The sequence below is a fragment of the Callorhinchus milii genome, unplaced genomic scaffold (genome assembly GCF_018977255.1).
Source record: "Callorhinchus milii isolate IMCB2004 unplaced genomic scaffold, IMCB_Cmil_1.0 Scaffold30, whole genome shotgun sequence".
NCBI lineage: Eukaryota > Metazoa > Chordata > Chondrichthyes > Chimaeriformes > Callorhinchidae > Callorhinchus > Callorhinchus milii.
This window is the reverse complement of record NW_024704771.1, coordinates 3,434,733-3,454,507: the sequence shown is the minus strand read 5'-3', so window position 1 is coordinate 3,454,507 and position 19,775 is coordinate 3,434,733. Positions and strand designations below refer to the sequence as shown.

At 44.2% G+C, this 19,775-nt stretch overlaps 1 protein-coding gene across 1 annotated transcript; it reads right to left on the bottom strand.

Annotated features, from left to right (window-relative positions):
* Positions 1 to 576: 576 nt before the first annotated feature.
* LOC103189486 lies at positions 577 to 13,168 on the bottom strand. Its single transcript, XM_042344760.1, has 5 exons — positions 13,114 to 13,168; positions 4,191 to 4,574; positions 1,854 to 1,982; positions 1,411 to 1,472; positions 577 to 743 (listed from the first exon to the last, which is right to left on the bottom strand). The coding sequence occupies exons 1-5, from the start codon at positions 13,166 to 13,168 to the stop codon at positions 609 to 611; spliced, it is 765 nt and encodes a 254-aa protein (XP_042200694.1). The 3' UTR covers positions 577 to 608.
* Between the last annotated feature and the right edge of the window lie 6,607 nt (positions 13,169 to 19,775).

Sequence of the window (19,775 nt, the reverse complement as noted above, 5' to 3'; positions counted from 1 at the left end):
TTACACAGCACAAAAAAAAACCAATCCACTAACAACCAGGTTCCTACTTACTGCGAGGTGAACAGAGGCATGCGGAGTAAGGAAACTTGCCTAAGGTTTCGCCCCTACAATATAAAATCTATCATGAAAAGTTCTTAAAATCAGCCGAATTTGAAAGCTGTTTTGCTTAAAATTGATTAAAAGACTGAAACGAAGACTTTTTTTCCAACAATTTGTCGCAGTCTTGAATGTTGAGGGTATAACAGTCTTCAAGCTGATACCAGGAGAAATGCCAATCCTCTGCACTGCTTAGGTTGCATCGTGTAGTGTAGTGGTTAGTGCAAGCGAGAGGACCCGGGTTTGATTCCCGGGAGGGGTGAAACCATAGTCTAGTTTCCTTACTCCACGCACACGCCTCCGTTTACCGAGCAGTAAGTAGTCAAAAAAGTTGTTAGTCGAAAAAAATAATGTGGTCACTCAACCCACGACCGTGTGTGTTTGTGGGACGCTGCTGTGCGCAATTGGCTGTCACAAAATACAGTCACTTTACCGTGTTTTCTCTGAAGTGCTTTGAAACGTCTCAACAGCGTGATAAGGCGCTATGTCGAACATAAGGATTATTATTATTATTATTTGAATCTAATTGAAGCGTACTCCATGGCTAGATCTGATGTCCTACTTCCTGCTCCGTGACGGGGTTCACTTGGGAAGTTGCTGATCATTGCGTAGACAATGGTCTCAGAAGGTGTGTGGCCATCAGCATCCTGGACACAAACAGCAGAGTTTAGAGTTTACCAACCTCCTAGCTACCACATAAACAAGATTTTATTCTGATCGGCCAGACCCGTTATCGGGCAGAGCCTTATCGGAACATTTGAGATGTCTCAAAGTGCTTCACAGAATATACTGTGAAGTGTAGTGACCGAGTATTTTGGGTAGATTCCTGATAATTTGACCCTGGTTTAACTTGGTCACTACAACTTAAGTTACCGTGCTGTCAAAATCCTGGCTGCATATCCCCCTGGAGTGACGATTTATCAGGAGTTTACAGTATATATTGAGAGGACCGTGGTTAGATTCCTGGGTTGGGTGAAACCTTCGGCGTATTTCCTTATTTCACACGCCTCTGTTTACCCAGTACTTACCAAGTACTTACCCAGTTGTTAGTCGATTGGCAGATCGCTTTCCGGGGGTAATGATCCCTCCAAAAATAATAATAGTAATAATTTGGTCACTCAATCGATGACTGTGGGACACTGCTGTGTGCAATTGGCTACTGTATTTTGTCACTACACTTTACAGTATATTCTGTGAAGTGCTTTGAGACATCTCAATGACTTGATAAGGCGCTATATCAAATGCAAGGTTTATTATTATTATTATTATTATAAGTAACTGGTTTTGAGCTGCAATAATGGAAGCAGTGCTTACCTGGGCCACTGCCTCGCCAGTGTCTGCTGCCACATCCAATCCCTTGCTCCTTCGTCCTGCAGCTAAATTAAAAACAGTTAACCAAAGGCATTAATACACAGAGCGATCTGAACAACACGTTTGCATTGATAGCTCACGCAGGGTGGCACTCCAGAGCACTTGATCACGGTTGAAGAGGAAGGTCTTCGGTCATGATCTAAAAGAGGGGAGGGAGGGGGCGAGGTGGAGTGATTGAGGGAGAGAGTCGCAAAGCTTCGGGCTGAAAGTGCGGCTGCCGATGGTGGAGCACGAGGGACAAGCAGGAGGCCGGAGCAAGTCAAACGGAGGCGGTGGGTAGTGGGTTGAGGAGAAATCAGGTCAGAGAGGTAGGGTGGTAACAGGGCATGAGGTATTTGAAGAGGAGTGAGAGGACCTTGAAAACGCAAACATTAAGATGCACTCACCGGTTCGCTTTCGAGCGAGGCAGTACAGAACCAAGACTGTACATATGGAGCCAGGAACAACAACCATGGGAATTATACTGCCACCCGCATCCGTTGTGTTGTTCGGAAGCAAACCGGTGCTGTTGTTTACTGAAGGCAAGTAAGTCCACATGTTATCAGATACTGGTAATATATAAAGCTGATTATATATAACATTGATAATGCGGTGTTTATGACATATATAACATTGATAATGCGGTGTTTATGACATGATATGATAGTAATAATCCTTGCAATTGTTATAGCGCCTTATCAGGTTGAGACGTCTCAAAGTGCTTCACAGAATATACTGTAAAGTGGATTGACTTGTGAATTTTGTAGGTGAAACACGGCTGCCAATTGTGCACAGCAGCGTCCCACAAACAGTCGTGGATTGAGTGAAGTCGATTTCTATGGTTTCTAAGTGGCCTACAAGCCCAGTGAGTGTTAGTTTGGGCAGATGGTAATGTGGTTTCCTCTGGTTCAGAGTTTTGAAGTCGGGGTCAGTCTGGACTGACACGAAGATGAGGAATTTTTTTCTGAGGAATTATTACCCATGGAAAAGCGATCTGCTAATCGTTTAACAACTGGGTTCCTACCTGCTGCTAGGTCGACATAGGCTAAGGTTTTGCCCTGCCCGGAAATCAAACCAGGTCCTCTCGCTTGCGAGGCAAATGCACTAAGCACTTCGCTTCAATACCAATGTGGGTCGAAAGAGCAGAGAATCGCGATAAGAATCGATGGCTTCATATCCTCTCATTCAGAGATTAGCGTAAGCTTATAAAGTACAGCCCGGCTACGTTTACAGCATTATTTCCATGACCTCATCAGTCTGACCGTGACTTCAAAACTCTGAAGCAGAGGAAACCATATTACCATCTGCCCAAACTCTAACACTTTACTGGGCTTGTCGGTCACATCAAAACCATAGAAATCTGCTTCATAAAAATAATAATAATCCTTGCAATCGATATCGCGCCTTATCGCGCCTCACAGCGCTTTACAGGATATACGGTGAAGTGGATTGCCTGGACATTTTCTCGGCAAAACGTAGCAGCCACTTGCGCACAGCAGTGTCCCGTTGCATATTGGTTAGAGCGCTCACCTCGCAAGTGATGGGACCTGGGTCCAATTACCAGAGGATGCATTTCATTACTCCACGCGCCTCTGTTTACGAGCAGCAAGTTGATAGTTGATTGGCGGTTTGCTTTCGGGGCGAATAATGCCTCCTCCTCCCAAAATAATGGCAACAATAATTTGGTCACTCAATTCACGACTCTTTGTGGCTCACTGCTATATGCTTCACAGGATATACTGTGTCGTGATGTACAGTGTCGTGACTGTGAAACGCGGCAACCAATTTGCACACAGAAGTGGCCCACAACAGCCATGGAGTGAGTGATCAATCTTATTTGGGGGATTGTTGGCCAGGACACCCGGAGAGAGAGGAACTCCCCTCTCTTTTCAAACAGCGCCGCAGGAGATCTTTAACATCCACCTGAACAGGCAGACGGGACCTCGGTTTAACGTCTCATCCAAAGGACAGCGTCTCCAGCAATGCAATCTCTCCCCAGCGCTGCATCAGCTTAGACTGTGATGATTCCAAGTCCCGAGTTGGGGCTTGAACCCACACAGAGGCCAGAGCGCTACCACTGAGCCAACACAGCCACAAAAGTCTGTTAGCTCTTATTTCATGAGTTGTTGCATTCAGCAAGCGTGTGCGCGGGGGACAGTGGTTAACCTCCTCTCGCTCTCTCTCCCAGTATCAGCAGGCGTCTGTGTAACCTGTCTGTGTCTACGAGTCCGCACATGTCTGTGTAAGGAGGTTATGTGATTAACAGTCAGAATCAGCAGAAAGGCATTGCTGCTTTTCCACCATTGTACATTTTCAGTTTCCCAATTTGTCATTTGACTTAGGACATATTCATTTTTAGTATCTTCCTCATCGCTGGTGCCTCCCCATCCATCGGTCTGTCTGCCCTTGGGACGTCCTCCCAAAATGAAAGGCACTCTACAAATCCAATTGGTGGTTGTTGTTGCCTGTCCGTCCATCCCTCCTTCCCTCCCTCCATCCACCCGTCCGTTTTATTATTAAATAAATCATATTTTTTTTAAATTTGGTCGCTCGAACCACGGCTGTTCGTGGCCACTGCTGCGCACAATTGGCTGCCACGTTTCAACGACAAATTACACGAGCAATTCACTTCACAGGTTATTCTGTGAAGCGCTTTGAGACGTCTCAACGACGTGATAAGGCGCTATAATCAAATGCAAGGATGATTATCATTATTACTATCATTATTGTCAGCTTGAACGTACCTGTTTCTGTGATAACTGTTAGGTTGATTTCTTTCGCTTGTGAAAATCCTGCAGTTTCAACTTTAACTGTGTAGGTGCCGGTGTCATTCAATTCCAAGTTGTCAAGTAGTAGTGAGGCATTCTCGGGAAAGATGGTTGTTCGACTCTCGTAGGATTTTGCGGTGTCTCCTGTCCCAGAACAATTTAATGTAGATGCCTGGAAGCTCAACAATGTACACCACCTCGTATACACAAGGATTGGTTTCAGTGAATGTTGGCAAGTCCAGGTAATTTTCACGTGATCACTGCGTGGGGTTCTGTATGAAACTGGCAGGAGAACTGAGCCATGCAATGTGCCGTTCACCGCTGTCTGCTGCACAGTCAGTTCAAGGGCCTCAGCAGAGCCTGCGATAAAATAGTATAATAATAATCAGAATAATAATAATGAACCTTACATTTGATGTAGCGCTTTGTCATGTCATTGGGACGTCTCAAAGTGCTTCACAGAATATACTGTAAAGTGATTTGACTATATATTTTGGCAAAACGTGGCAGCCAATTGCGCACAGCAAGGTCCCATAAACTGTCGCGGACTGAGTGACCAACTTATTTTTTTAGGGATAATTTTTGGAGTCCTGTAGCTCAGTGGTTAGAGCACTCGCTTTGCGAGCGAGAGACCTGAGTTCAATTCCAGGCAGAGGGCCAAACCTCGGGCAAGTTTCCTTACTCCACACAGAGCCTAATAATAATCCCTCCAAAACCAAAAACAATAATAAATTGGTCATTTTCAATCCACGACTGTTTGTGGGACATTGCTGTGCGCCATCGGCTGCCGCGTTCGCCCACAAATATACATTCAATTCACTTTACAGTGTGTTCTGTGATGCACTTTGGGACGTCTAGAAGCGCTATATCAAATGCAAGGATTATTATTGTTATTACTCCCAGAAAGCGATCCGCCAATCAATTAACAACTGGTTTCCAATTTACTGCCATGTGTGGCAATTTACGTGTGGAGTAAATAAGCTTTGGCTTTCCAAACCCTGGGTCCCAGACCTCATCGACGAGAATAAAAAAATAAAAGTAAATAATGATTTGGTCACTTAATCCACGTGTTTGTGGGACCCTGCTGTGTGCAATTGGCTGCCGTGTTGCGTCCATAAAATAATAATAATCCTTGCATTTGCTCTAGCGCCTTACCGCATCATGGCGACATCTCACAACACTTCACGGATTCACAAAAGAGTCCTGTCATTCAGTGGTTAGAGCAGTAAGTACGAACCCGGTTGTTCAGTCGATTGGCGGATCGCGTTTCCGGGGGTAATAATTCCTTCAGAATAATAAGAATACTAAGTTGGTCACTCAATCCACGACGCTGCTGTGCGTAATTGGCTGCCGTGTTTTGCCCACAAAATATGCAGTCAATTCACTTTACAGTATATTCTGTGAAGCGCTTTGAGAGTCTCGAACACGTGACAAGGCACGATAATCGAATGCAAGGATTATTATTATTTTACTGAAAAGTGTATTGACTGTATATTTTGTGGGCCAACTTCGCTTGGCTGTATATTCTGCGAAGCGCTTTGGGACATCTCGACAATGGGATGAGCCGCTATATCGAAGGCGAAGGTTAAATTATGATTTATTAGTTATAACATTGCATGCACTGGCCGATCATTGTATCTGTTATACAACAATAATAATAATAATAATAATAATCCTTGCATTTGATATAGCGCTTTTCACGTCGGGAGGACGTCCCAAAGCGCTTCACAGAACACACTGTAAAGTGAATTGACTGTATATTTGTGGGCGAACGCGGCAGCCAATTGCGCACAGCAATGTCCCACAAACAGTCGTGGATTGAAAATGACCAATTTATTATTGTTTTTGGTTTTGGAGGGATTATTATTAGGCTCTGTGTGGAGTAAGGAAACTTGCCCGAGGTTTCACCCTCTGCCTGGAATTGAACTCAGGTCTCTCACTTGCAAAAAAACAAATACGTGGCATCCAATGTGTGATTGCACCAAGCAGTATTTGTTACACGTGTGAGCTTGGAAATGCACAGACACGTCTGTGTCTCCTTTTTCACGTTCTACATTAAGTCTCAAGATATGTCAGCCCGGCTCGGCTTGGAGCCTGGCTCGCGTCTCTGAGTGAGAATCCTGACACCCCAGTGAAATATTGTGGTGGGTTGTGTTGTTGGAGGTGCTGTCGCTTGTATGAGACGTTAAATTGATGTCCTGCGTGATTATATAAACATCTTATATAGTTACTAGTTGTACCCGTTGCTGTTACGCTTGCAACCAAACAATCGAATATGGATTGTAGATTTCAGTGTTATAACACTTTATATTAGATTATCATACTTTATATTAGATTATCATACTTTATATTAGATTATTATACTTTATATTAGATTATTATACTTTATATTAGATTATTATACTTTATATTAGATTATTGTACATCATATTAGATTATTATACTTTATATTAGATTATTACACTTTATATTAGATTATTAATGTAATATAATATTAATATAATTGTGGAGTCCTGTAGCTCAGTAATTAGATCACTCGCCTCGCAAGTGAGAGACCTGGGTTCATTTCCCGGCAGGATAAAACCTTCGACGAGTTTCCTTACTCCACACGCCTGATGATAATCCCTCAAAAAACCCAATAATGATTTGTTCACCTCAATCCGCGGCTGTTTGAAGGCCGCGTTTCGCCCACAAATATGCAGTCAATTCATTTTACAGTCTGTTCTGTGAAGCGCTTTGAGACGACTGGAAGACGTGAAAAGCGCTATATCAAATATACAAGGATGATTATTATACTTTACATTATATTATATTAATATATTTTATATTATACTTTATATTAGATTATTACTGTACTAGTAAAACAATGTCTGTGTGTGTATCAGTCAAGATCAATGATTGATTGACGTAAAGACATGATATAAAGCTCTGGCAGGCGCGAGTGTCGTGGACATTTTTTTTAATAAAAAAAAATATCGTAATCCTTGCATTTCATGAAGCGCTTTTCACGTCTTCGATTTTTTTTTATATTTAAAGAATGTTTTAATATTTAAGCCCCAAAATATGAGGTGCGCATGCCACAAAGCAGCCACTGAGGAAATCACACACCGTTCCAGAGAGAGATATCTGTACTAAAGTGGCGACAGAAAATCATGGGCATATTTTTTTGGGGGAAATCTCCTATTTGACATTTGCTGTAGCGCCTTCACGCTGTCGAGGCGTCTCAAAAGTGCTTCACAAGATACACGGCAGAGAGTAGTGACTCCATGTCTCCCGCCCGACCCGCCCTACCATCGGTGGCCGGGCTTTCAGCCTCTCTGCCCCCACACTCTGGAACTCCATCCCACAGTCCCTTCGCCTCACTTCCTCCCTCGCCTCCTGCAAGGCCGGTCTCGAGACCTTTCTCTTCGATCGTGCCTTTGGTCGCCCTCCCACCTCTCTGCCTCCCCTCACCCCTACACCACCGCTCCCCCCCACGCTCGGGCCCCGACACCCGACTGTTCAGCGCTTTTGGGACGTCCTCCCGACATGAAAGGCGCTCTATAAAATGTCGTGTTGTTGTTGTTGGCGAAATGCGGCAGCCAATTTCACACAGCAGTGTCCCACACACAGTGGTGGATTGAGTGACTAAATTATTATTTTATTATTTCTTTTATTACGGAGCTTGAAGTCTGCAAAATGCCTGTGGTCTATAAAATGTCTATAAAACATAGTTACCGCTTTTGACAATAATAGCTGGTTATAAAATAAATTATTGTATGAGATCTTATGTAATATATATATTAATAATCTTTATGCACTGAAATTACAATTGAAGACTGAAAACATAGTAGAGAGAGAAACTCAATTAAATCGCTGAAATCAACAAATACTTAATCGTAGAGTGAAGAGACTTGTGGCCAAATAATAGTAATAAACCTTGCATTTGATATAATAATAGCATAATAATAATAATAATCCTTGCATTTGATACAGGGCTTTTCACATCTTCTCGAATAGACTGTAAAGTGAATTGATTGTATATTTGTGGGCGAACGCGGCAGCCAATTGTGACAGCGATGTCCCACAAACAGTCGTGGATTGAAAATGACCAATTTATTATTGGTTTTGGTTTTGGAGGGATTATTATTAGGCTCTGTGTGGAGTAAGGAAACTTGCCCAAGGTTTGGCCCTCTGCCTGGAATTGAACTCAGGTCTCTCACTTGCAAAGCGAGTGCTCTAACCACTGAGCTACAGGACTCCACGGGCCTCTTATCACATCATTGAGATGTCTCAATGCGCTTCACAGAATATACTGTAAAGTGGATTGAGCGTATATATTTTTTGTGGAAAAAACAGTCGTGGATTGAGTGACCAAATTCTTTTTTTTTTTACCCCCAGAGATAAATTTATTTATTATTAGCAATCAATAAATAAACTTTACTATTTACTCTTGGTAAATAAAAGATCTGTTATATATAGAACGGGGAATGAAATGCCACCGGTGTGTGGGCTTAAGATTTTTTTTGTAGCATTTCAGAGCTTTCACAAGGGAATTTGACAAATTTCGAAGGAAAAACATGGAAGTATTTGGGGAAAAGGCAGGAGAGGAATGTCGTACACAGAGCTCTCCCCAGAGAGCAGGCACGGTGGCCTTCTGTGCTGTAAAATTCTAATAATAATAATAATCCTTGCACTTGATCCAGCTTCACAGAATCTACTATAAAACTCACTCACCTAAGTCATATCAGTCGGGACCATAACACTTAATCTGACCGTGTGAGTTACAGGCAAATCCTATTTAGTCAATAATAATACTAATAGTAAGCTTTGCATTTGATATGGTTCATTATCATGTTGTTGAGACGTTTCGAAGCGCTTTGCAGGATGTACTGTAAAGTGAACTGAATCTGTATTTTGTGAGCGAAACACGGCGGCTAATTGCGCACAGCAGCGTCTGCCCCACAAACGGTCAAAAAACATCACGAGAAATAATTGCATCCATATGTCTGTGAGTCAGGATTGAGAGGCCAGAAATTTAAGTTACTCCTAAAAAAATAATTAAAGTGTTGGTTCGAAAACAATATTTTACACGATAGGTTGTGGCATTGTGGAATTTTCTGACACAAATGCAGTTGAGGCAGAATCCATCGATTCTTTCAAAGGGAACGCAGACAGATGTCTGAAAAGGAGCATTATCACCCAAAAAATACAGTCAGTTTACTTTACAGTATATTGTGAAGCGCTTTGAGATATCTCAACAACACGATAAGGCGCTATATATTAATGTTAATCCTTGTATTTAATATAGCGTCTTATCACGTCTTCGAGACGTCTGAAAGCGCTTCACAGGATATGCTGCAAAGTGAATTGACTGTACATTTTGTGGGCGAAATGTGGTAGCCAATTGCGCACAGCAGCGTCCCACAGAGAGTCGTGGATTGCGTGAAGAAATTATTATTATTTTTGAAGGAATTATTACCCCCGGAAAAGCAATCTGTAAATCGATTAACAAACAACCAGGTCCTACTTGTTGCTCGGTAAACGGTAGCGTGTGGAGTAAGGAAACTTGGCCAACATTTTGCCGCGGTGGGAATCGAACCCAGGTATCTCGCTGGCGAGGTGAATGCTCTTAACCACTGAGCTACAGGACTCTATCAAATGCAAGGATTATTATTATTATGGAGTCCTGTAGCTCAGTGGTTAGAGCACTCGCCTCGCAAGCGAGAGGACTTGGGTACGATTCCCGGGCAGGGAGAAACATTGGGCAAGTTTCCTTACTCCACACACGCGCCCGTTTACTCAGCAGTAAGTAGGAACCCGATTCTTACTGGATTGGTGGATTGGTTCCGGGGATAATAATCACTCAAAAAAGAAATTATTAAATAATAATGTGGCCACTCAATCTATGACTGTTTGCGGTGTGCAATCGGCTGCCATGCTTCTCCCGCAAGTATACAGTCAGTGCGTGTATATGTGCAAGGGTTATTATTAACAACCTCAAACTACACGACCAATCTAACTTCACAGCACACCATACAAAATTTCAAACCCTAAAAGAGTCAGAAATAATATGAATTATAATAATCCTTGCGTTTGATAGGGTGCCATTGAGATGTCAAAAGAATATCCTACAAAGTGAATTGAAGCGAAGTGCTGCGCGATGGTAAGGAGGATACCAGCAGTCTGCTGGAAGGAGGTGAGAAACTTGGGTGGCTGGTACGTGCTCTTTGAATGAAGCATCAAGGAACCGCTATCTTCCAGTTAATCATAATAATAAGCCTTGCATTTGATATAGCGCCTTATCACGTTGTTGCGATCTCTCAACGAACTTCACAGAATACTGTATATTGTAAGTGAATTGACTGTATTTTGTGGGCGAACCTTTGCAGCTATAGGCGCACAGAGGTGTCCCACAAACAGTCATGGATTGAGCGACTCAATTATTATTTGAACACTTAAAGAATTGGATAAATTGATTCGAAAGGGTTCAGAGTTAACGGGTCTTAAGGTCGGTTTAAATCCCTGTCCCGTTTGCTCCGAATTCTGCAACCCGTTTGTGAAGCCAAGACAAGGTAAGACGAGGGGAATCGAGAACCCGTGTAACTTAACAACAAAGCAAAGAGGAAAACATGAGACTTACAGGCGACGACGGTAAGGAAGACACAGGCAACCTGCTGGAAGGAGGTGAGGGACTCGGGTGGCTGGTACATGCTGTTCAGTGGAGAGACACGCACGAGGGGTGAGGATGACGTTAGAGATCAGAGAGGTGCTGCCACACACTGCTCGCCTCACCTGCTCTGTGGTTTCACAAGCACCCGACGCACGGCACACACAAACAAGCCACACGACACACACACGACGCACACAAACAAGCCCACCCGACACACGCACAGCCACACGACACACACACAAACAAGCCCACCCGACACACGCACCGCCACACGGCACACACGCACGACACACACACACGCACGACGGAAAGGATGTGACTCAGAATTACCCCAACTCACACCTCACCCCAATCACACCGCTTTGTTTAAAGAGAGACAATAATAATTATAGTATATAATATGTATTAATAATCCTTGCATTTGATACAGCGCCTTATCACGTTATCGAGACGTCTCAAAGCGTTTCACGGAAACACTATAAAGCAAATTGACTGTATATTTTGTGGGTGAAACACGGCTTCCAATTGCTCACAGCAGTGTCCCATAAACAGTCAAGGATTCAGAGACCAAATTATAATTTTTTTTGGAGGGATTATTACCCACTTAATAATTATTTATAGTTATTGCACGCAAAATACACTAGATTCTGTGAGGCGCTTCAAGACGTCTCACTGACATGATAAGGACCTATATCAAATGATATGTTATCAATTATTATTAGTATAGAAAATAACAATACAACAATAGTTATTGCCTGTTATTATAATAATTAGATTATATATCAAATATGTTGCATATAGTACAAATTCTCGCACTGCCTCTCTTTCGCTTTCTCTCTCTCCCTCTCTCCGCCTTTCGTCCAACGAGGCACACAGACCCCGGTAAATTGGCCGAACCTCTCCACCCTGATTCATTTGTATTCTCATCCGCTTTAAATATCTGTTAATTCAGACATAAAGCCCGTCAAAATGCTGTGGCTACTCACTCACTCACTGATGGAGATGGGAGGAGTCGCATTGCGATTGGAGCCCTTGCAGGCCCTGACGATGGCGATTCCTATTTGTGTAACACAGACTGTATGTTTCTATAATAATAATCCTTGCGCTTGATATCGCGCCGTATCACGTCTTCGAGACGTCTCAAAGCGCTTTTGGAGTCCTGTAGCTCAGTGGTTAGAGCACTCGCTTTGCAAGTGAGAGACCTGAGTTCAATCCCAGGCAGAGGGCCAAACCTCGGGCAAGTTTCCTTACTCCACACAGAGCCTAATAATAATCCCTCCAAAACCCAAAACAATAATAAATTGGTTATTTTCAATCTACGACCGTCTGTGGGACATTGCTGTGCGCAATTGGCCGCCGCGTTCGCCCACAAATATACAGTCAATTCACTTTACAGTGTGTTCTGTGAAGCGCTTTGGGACGTCCTCCCGACGTGAAAAGCGCTATATCAAATGCAAGGATTATTATTATTATTATTATTATTTACAGAATATACGCCACAGTGAATTGACTGTACATTTTGTGGGTGAAACAGCAGTGTCCCACAAACGGTGACCAATTATACATACAATTATACATATAATCTGATATAATTATTACATTATTATAAAAGGCAATAACTGTTATATTATTTTCTATACTAATAAAGCATTATCGCAATAATCTATAATATATTATTGAAACATCATTTGATATAATAATAATACTTGCATTTGATATAGCGCTTTTCACGTCTTCTAGACAGCTCAAAGCGCTTCACAGAATATAGCGTCTCGTCACCTCATTGAGACGTCTCGAAGCGCTTCACAGGATATACTGTCAAGTGAAGTGACTGTATTTTGTGGGCTATTATTATTATTATTATTTGCTCTCTTTAAACAAAGTCAGGTGGCCAGGTCCCCGTGAAATGAGTGAGTGGGTGGCGGGGGAGGGCTGTTGGGGTGAGGTGTGAGTTAGGGTCACATCCGTTCCCCTCTGTGTGGGAGTGTTTGTGTGCGTGGGTGGGTGTGTGTGTGTGTGTCGTGTGTGTGTCGTGTGACTGTGCGTGTGTCGGGTGGGCTTGTTTGTGTGTGTCGTGTGTGTGTCGTGTGGCTTGTTTGTGTGTGGCGTGCGTCGGGTGCTTGTGAAACCACAGAGCAGGTGAGGCGAGCAGTGTGTGGCAGCACCTCTCTGATCTCTAACGTCATCCTCACCCCTCGTGCGTGTCTCTCCACTGAACAGCATGTACCAGCCACCCGAGTCCCTCACCTCCTTCCAGCAGGTTGCCTGTGTCTTCCTTACCGTCGTCGCCTGTAAGTCTCATGTTTTCCTCTTTGCTTTGTTGTTAAGTTACACGGGTTCTCGATTCCCCTCGTCTTACCTTGTCTTGGCTTCACAAACGGGTTGCAGAATTCGGAGCAAACGGGACAGGGATTTAAACCGACCTTAAGATCCGTTAACTCTGAACAAGAATAAAGCATTTGAAATGTATTGACTGTATTTTACAGACAAACGTATATAATAGTATAATAACATATAATAATCCTTGTGTTTGATACAGCGCCTTATCATGTCATTGAGACGGCTCAAAGCACCTCACAGAATATAATAATAATCCTTGCATTTGATATAGCGCTTTTCACGTCGGGAGGACGTCCCAAAGCGCTTCACAGAACACACTGTAAAGTGAATTGACTGTATATTTGTGGGCGAACGCGGCAGCCAATTGCGCACAGCGATGTCCCGCAGACAGTCGTAGTTGAAAATGACCAATTTATTATTGTTTTGGGTTTTGGAGGGATTATTATTAGGCTCTGTGTGGAGTAAGGAAACTTGCCCGAGGTTTGGCCCTCTGCCTGGAATTGAACTCAGGTCTCTCGCTTGCAAAGCGAGTGCTCTAACTACTGAGCTACAGGACTCCACAATATACTGTAAAGTGAATCCACTTTGTATTTTGTGGGCGAAATGCAGCAGCCAATTGTGCACAACAGTGTCCCACAAACAGTAGTGGATTGAGTGAACAAATTATTATTCATTCAGTTCGTTTTTTTTGTGAAGGGATTAATGCCCCCAGAAAGCGATCCGCCAATCGACTAACAACCGGGTTCTTACTTGCCGCTAGACAAACAGAGACGTGTCGAGTAAGGAAACTTGCCTAAGCTAATACTTTTGAGTTAGTTTATCCAAATAAATGTCACAATACTTGTAGACGGCGTCGTAACTATAACACTAGACATTCAAACCGCCTGTAATTTTATAATTTTTAACAATTGCTTTTTATTATATTTTGACTTAACAATTCATGTAACTATTTTGTCTATCATACCTAGAAACCTGTCGTGTATTCCCTTGATTTTTTAGAAAGTTGAGGGGTCATCGGAGGTGTTTAAAATGATAAAGGGATTCGATAGGGTAGCTACGATTTCTTCTGGTGGGGGAATCCAGAATGTGATAAGGCACCTTATCAAATGCAAGGATTATTATTAATAAAAATAAATATAGTGAACAATGATTGTTTATGGCATTGCACCTATAATATATAGACAAAGCACCTCATAGTGGAGTCCTGTAGCTCAGTGGTTAGAGCACTCGCTTTGCAAGCGAGAGACCTGAGTTCAATTCCAGGCAGGGCGAAACCTTGGGCAAGTTTCCTTACTCCACACAGAGCCTAATAATAATCCCTTCAAAACCAAAAACAATAATAAATTGGTCATTTTCAATCCACGACTGTTTATGGGACGCTGCTGTGCGCAATTGGCTGCCGCGTTCGCCCACAAATATACGATCAATTCACTTCACAGTATATTCAGGGAAGCGCTTTGAGACATCTAGAAGATTATTATTATTATTATATGCAAGGATTATTACTATCACTCTCATAATAATACTAATCCTTGCTTTCATAAAGCACCTTATGGCACCGTTAAGGCATCTCAAAATTCTTCACAGAGTATACTGTGTATTTTGTGGGCGAAATGTTGCAGCCAATTTGCACACAGCAGCGTCCCACAAACAGTCGTGGGTTGAGTGTCCAAATTATTGCTTTTTTAATTTAATATTTTTTAAATATTAAATAATTAAGCAGAGGGCCAAACCTCGGGCAAGTTTCCTTACTGCACACAGAGCCTAATAATAATCCCTCCGAAACCAAAAACAATAATAAATTGGTCATTTTCAATCTACGACTGTTTGTGGGACATTGCTGTGCGCCATTGGCTGCCGCGTTCGCCCACAAATATACAGTCAATTCACTTCACGGTGTGTTCTGTGAATCGCTTCACAGAACAAGCGCTATATCAAATGCAAGGATTATTATAATTGGATCCTTGCCATTAACCAATAAAGGTCTGAACACAGAGTTGCACAATCAAGACAGTTTATTCAACAACAAGGCGACAACGACACATGCAACAGAAATATATTAGCAGATAAGCAGTCTTGTCTGATGACCAGCTCGCGGCTCAGCGACCTGTAATTCTTATTCTGTGCAGCTCAACTTTTCTTTGGTGGGTTAGTTGCATTTGTACCCAACTACTTGGTGTATTTGTGATCTGCTCGTGATGGTACTTTTCCACTAGTCTATGTGCGCTCGTGTAGGTCCCTCTTGCTTGCTGAGACCAGTTGTCCTCCTTACTTAGCTCCTTGTCCGCACTCCCTGTTCTTCCTCAATCAGTATGTTTGCATTCCCGTGGTCTCCAGTCAGGCGCCCAACTCATAGGCCGCTGCGTATGAGCCATTAAACCTTTTCTTATACTAACACCGCAAAGCACTTTGAGACGTCTCAACAATGTGATAATCCGCTGTATTAAATGAAGGGATTATTATTATTTTAATTATTATTTTATCGCAGGCTCTGCTGAGGCCCTTGAACTGACTGTGCAGCAGACGGTGAACGGCACATTGCATGGCTCAGTTCTCCTGCCAGTTTCATACAGAACCCCACGCAGTGATCACGTGAAAATTACCTGGACTTGCCAACATTCACTGAAACCAATCCATGTGTATACGAGGTGGTGTACATTGTTGAGCTTCCAGGCATCTACATTAAATTGTTCTGGGACAGGAGACACCATGGAATCCTACGAGAGTCGAACAACCATCTTTCCCGAGAATGCCTCACTACTACTTGACAACTTGGAATTGAATGACACCGGCACCTACACAGTTAAAGTTGAAACTGCAGGATTTTCACAAGCGAAAGAAATCAACCTAACAGTTATCACAGAAACAGGTACGTTCAAGCTGACAATAATGATAGTAATAATGATAATCATCCTTGCATTTGATTATAGCGCCTTATCACGTCGTTGAGACGTCTCAAAGCGCTTCACAGAATAACCTGTGAAGTGAATTGCTCGTGTAATTTGTCGTTGAAACGTGGCAGCCAATTGTGCGCAGCAGTGGCCACGAACAGCCGTGGTTCGAGCGACCAAATTTAAAAAAAATATGATTTATTTAATAATAAAACGGACGGGTGGATGGAGGGAGGGAAGGAGGGATGGACGGACAGGCAACAACAACCACCAATTGGATTTGTAGAGTGCCTTTCATTTTGGGAGGACGTCCCAAGGGCAGACAGACCGATGGATGGGGAGGCACCAGCGATGAGGAAGATACTAAAAATGAATATGTCTTAAGTCAAATGACAAATTGGGAAACTGAAAATGTACAATGGTGGAAAAGCAGCAATGCCTTTCTGCTGATTCTGACTGTTAATCACATAACCTCCTTACACAGACATGTGCGGACTCGTAGACACAGACAGGTTACACAGACGCCTGCTGATACTGGGAGAGAGAGCGAGAGGAGGTTAACCACTGTCCCCCGCGCACACGCTTGCTGAATGCAACAACTCATGAAATAAGAGCTAACAGACTTTTGTGGCTGTGTTGGCTCAGTGGTAGCGCTCTGGCCTCTGTGTGGGTTCAAGCCCCAACTCGGGACTTGGAATCATCACAGTCTAAGCTGATGCAGCGCTGGGGGAGAGATTGCATTGTTGGAGACGCTGTCCTTTGGATTAGACGTTAAACCGAGGTCCCGTCTGCCTGTTCAGGTGGATGTTAAAGATCCTGCAGCGCTATTGGAAAAGAGCAGGTCCTCAGCCAAAGGTTGGATCATCACGAAGAGATAATAAAATTAAACCTTGCATTTGATATTCGATATAATTACAATTACTACATGTTACGGCGAATCCCGTGAAGCGCTTTGTGACGCGCCCCCGACCACAGGTATCCTCGGTTTTAAATGTGCCATTTATTTGTTTAAAGATCTCCCACGGCACCATTGGAAAAGAGAAGGGTGTTTTTTTTTTCTCTCTCTCCCCTGGATAACATTGGTCACTCTCTGCATGACTGTTTGTGCAAACTGGCTGCCATGTTTTGCCGACTAAATGTACAGTCACTCCATTTTACGGTATATTCTGTGAAGCGCTTTGAAACGTCTCAACAACGCGGTGCGGCGCGATACTAAATTCGAGGACTGTCAGCACCGTTATGTCAAAGGCAAGGATCATTATGGTTGCATATTATAACAACTGCATTATCAGTGTTTGATGACGTGTTTTCTTGTCTGCAGTTGACCTCAGTGCAGGGTGTTTGCCTCCTGTGAGCACAGAGGTTCAGGTTCACAAGATCATCTTTTACGGTAAAGTTGCCCTGCTTGTCATTGCCGGCTCCATATCTATAGTCTTGGGCCTGCACTGCCTCGCTCGAAGGAAAACTGGTGAGTGCGTCTCAAGGTTTAGCGTTTTCAAGATCTTCTCGCTCGTCTTCAAATCCCTTCATGGCCTGGCACCTCCCCACCTCTCCGACCTGTTTACCCCACAGCCCGCTGCCTTCACTCGACTGGCTCCGGCCTCCTGCTTGACCCTCGTTCCCTCCGCTCCACCATCGGTGGCCGTACGTTTAGCCCCTGCGCCCGGAAGCTTTGGATCTCTCTCCCGCCAATCCCTCCACCTCACCCGCTCCTTCCCCGCGTTTAGATCACGACTGAAAATAATATAAATACATAGATACATACATGCAGCCGGGACACTGACAGCATGATGGCTTACGTCAGGTGAGTCCACTGGCGGCCCGTGGGCCACATCAGGCCCGCAGGAGGATTCCAATACAGAGGACACGCAGGTCCCAAGCCAATCAGGAGAGCCAATCTGGACTGGACAATCCATTAGTTTGGGGTCAGCCGGGTATCCGACACACACGGAAACCCATCGTCGTTGCTTAAGAGCCTCCAAACCAAGCTGAGATTTCCACACATCCCACCTACACCTGGAAATCCCAGAGACAGATTGTTGGAATGGAATCCACACTCTCTCCCCGGAGGGACACATCCTGCTGACCAAATTCTGGAAAATATTAGGCGTCGTAAGAGCCAAGGCTTTGGGACCCCAGAGTGTGCGTTGGGGTAACTGCTGGAGGCTAACCGGCTAAAACCACACAGCTTGTCATTGATATCACTGTCTGACCAGCTTTCTCGCTGCTTGTCCAGCCAGGACCACCCGATAGTTAGGGCTTTGGCTGCAGGTTAACAGGAGCTGAGTGGGATGACTCCCTGCCTCCAGTGACTGGTCGGCCCTTCCAGGTCCTGCTGATGCGCCAGGCCGGGCTGGGAGGCCATCAGCAGTGAGTGCCCTGGAATCCTGCAGACCCTCCTGGCTCAGGAACCAGACTAGAGACCGTCACAGAATCCTGACTCGATTCCCACGTTCCATTGCCAAACATGTCAAACAGGACATTTCTCAAATAGGGATCCGACCTCAGCAGCCAGCAGGTTAGACCCTCTGGTTTAAACAACTGTCTACTTTGACTTGTTTGACCCTCAAACTGCCTTTTCTACCGTACATCTGTGCCATGACCCACCTCCGCAACGTCGGTCGGCTCCGCCACTGTCTCTCCCCTCAGGCCACCGAAACCCTCACCCGCGCATTTATTACATCTAGGCTCGACTACCCAACTCGCTGCTTGTTGGCCTTCCCAACTCTTCCCTCCACAAACTGCAGATCATCCAGAACTCTGTAGTTTGTGTCCTCTGCCGCGCTAGGCTCCGTGACCCCATTACCCCAACCCTCGCCCAACTCCACTGGCTTCCCATCACACAGGGGATACAATTCAAAATCCTCATCCTTGCCTTCAAATCCCTCCACAACCTTGTTCCTCCCTACCTCAGTGACCTGCTAACCCCTTATAGACCTGTCTGGTCCCTCTGCTCACCAGGCTCTGGCCCGTTCCACATTCCCCACCCGGCCCACCCCACCATCGGCAGTCGGGCCTTCAGCCTCTCCACCCCATCCCACAGTCCCTTCTCCTCGGCCCCTCCGTCGCCTCCTTCAACAACAAACAACAATAAAATTACATTTATATAAAGCCCAACTCAAGACTCTCCTCTTCGACCACTTATTACGCCACTCTCCTACCCCTACCCTCCCCGTCCACGTCTCCTGATCCCAACCCCTAGCTCAGGTCCAAATGCCTGACTGTCAGTGCCTTGGGACATCCTCCCAACATGACAGACGTAAATGTAATGTGTGTAAGTGTAATGTGTGGTTGTTGTTATTTCTAGGATGCAAGAGAAGCCAATCGCAGAGCAGGAAGGAGGTCATCATATCCAGCCATCGAGTACGCCTCAATTAGATTCAAATAATAATTCTTACCTTATCACGTCATTGAGACGTCTCAAAGTGCTTCACAGGATATACCGTAAAGAATAGTGACTGTGCACTGCAAAGTGCAGCCAGTTGCACACAGCGGTGTCCACGAACAGCTGTGGATTGAGTGACCAGTGTTATTTGGGGGATTGTCGGCAGGGCATTGGGAGAGAGAAACTCCCTTCTCTTTTCAAATAGCTCCGCAGAAGATCTTTAACCCGTACAGGAGGACAGGACAGGTTTAACATCTCATCTGAAGGATAGGTTATGTAAGTGATACAGTAAT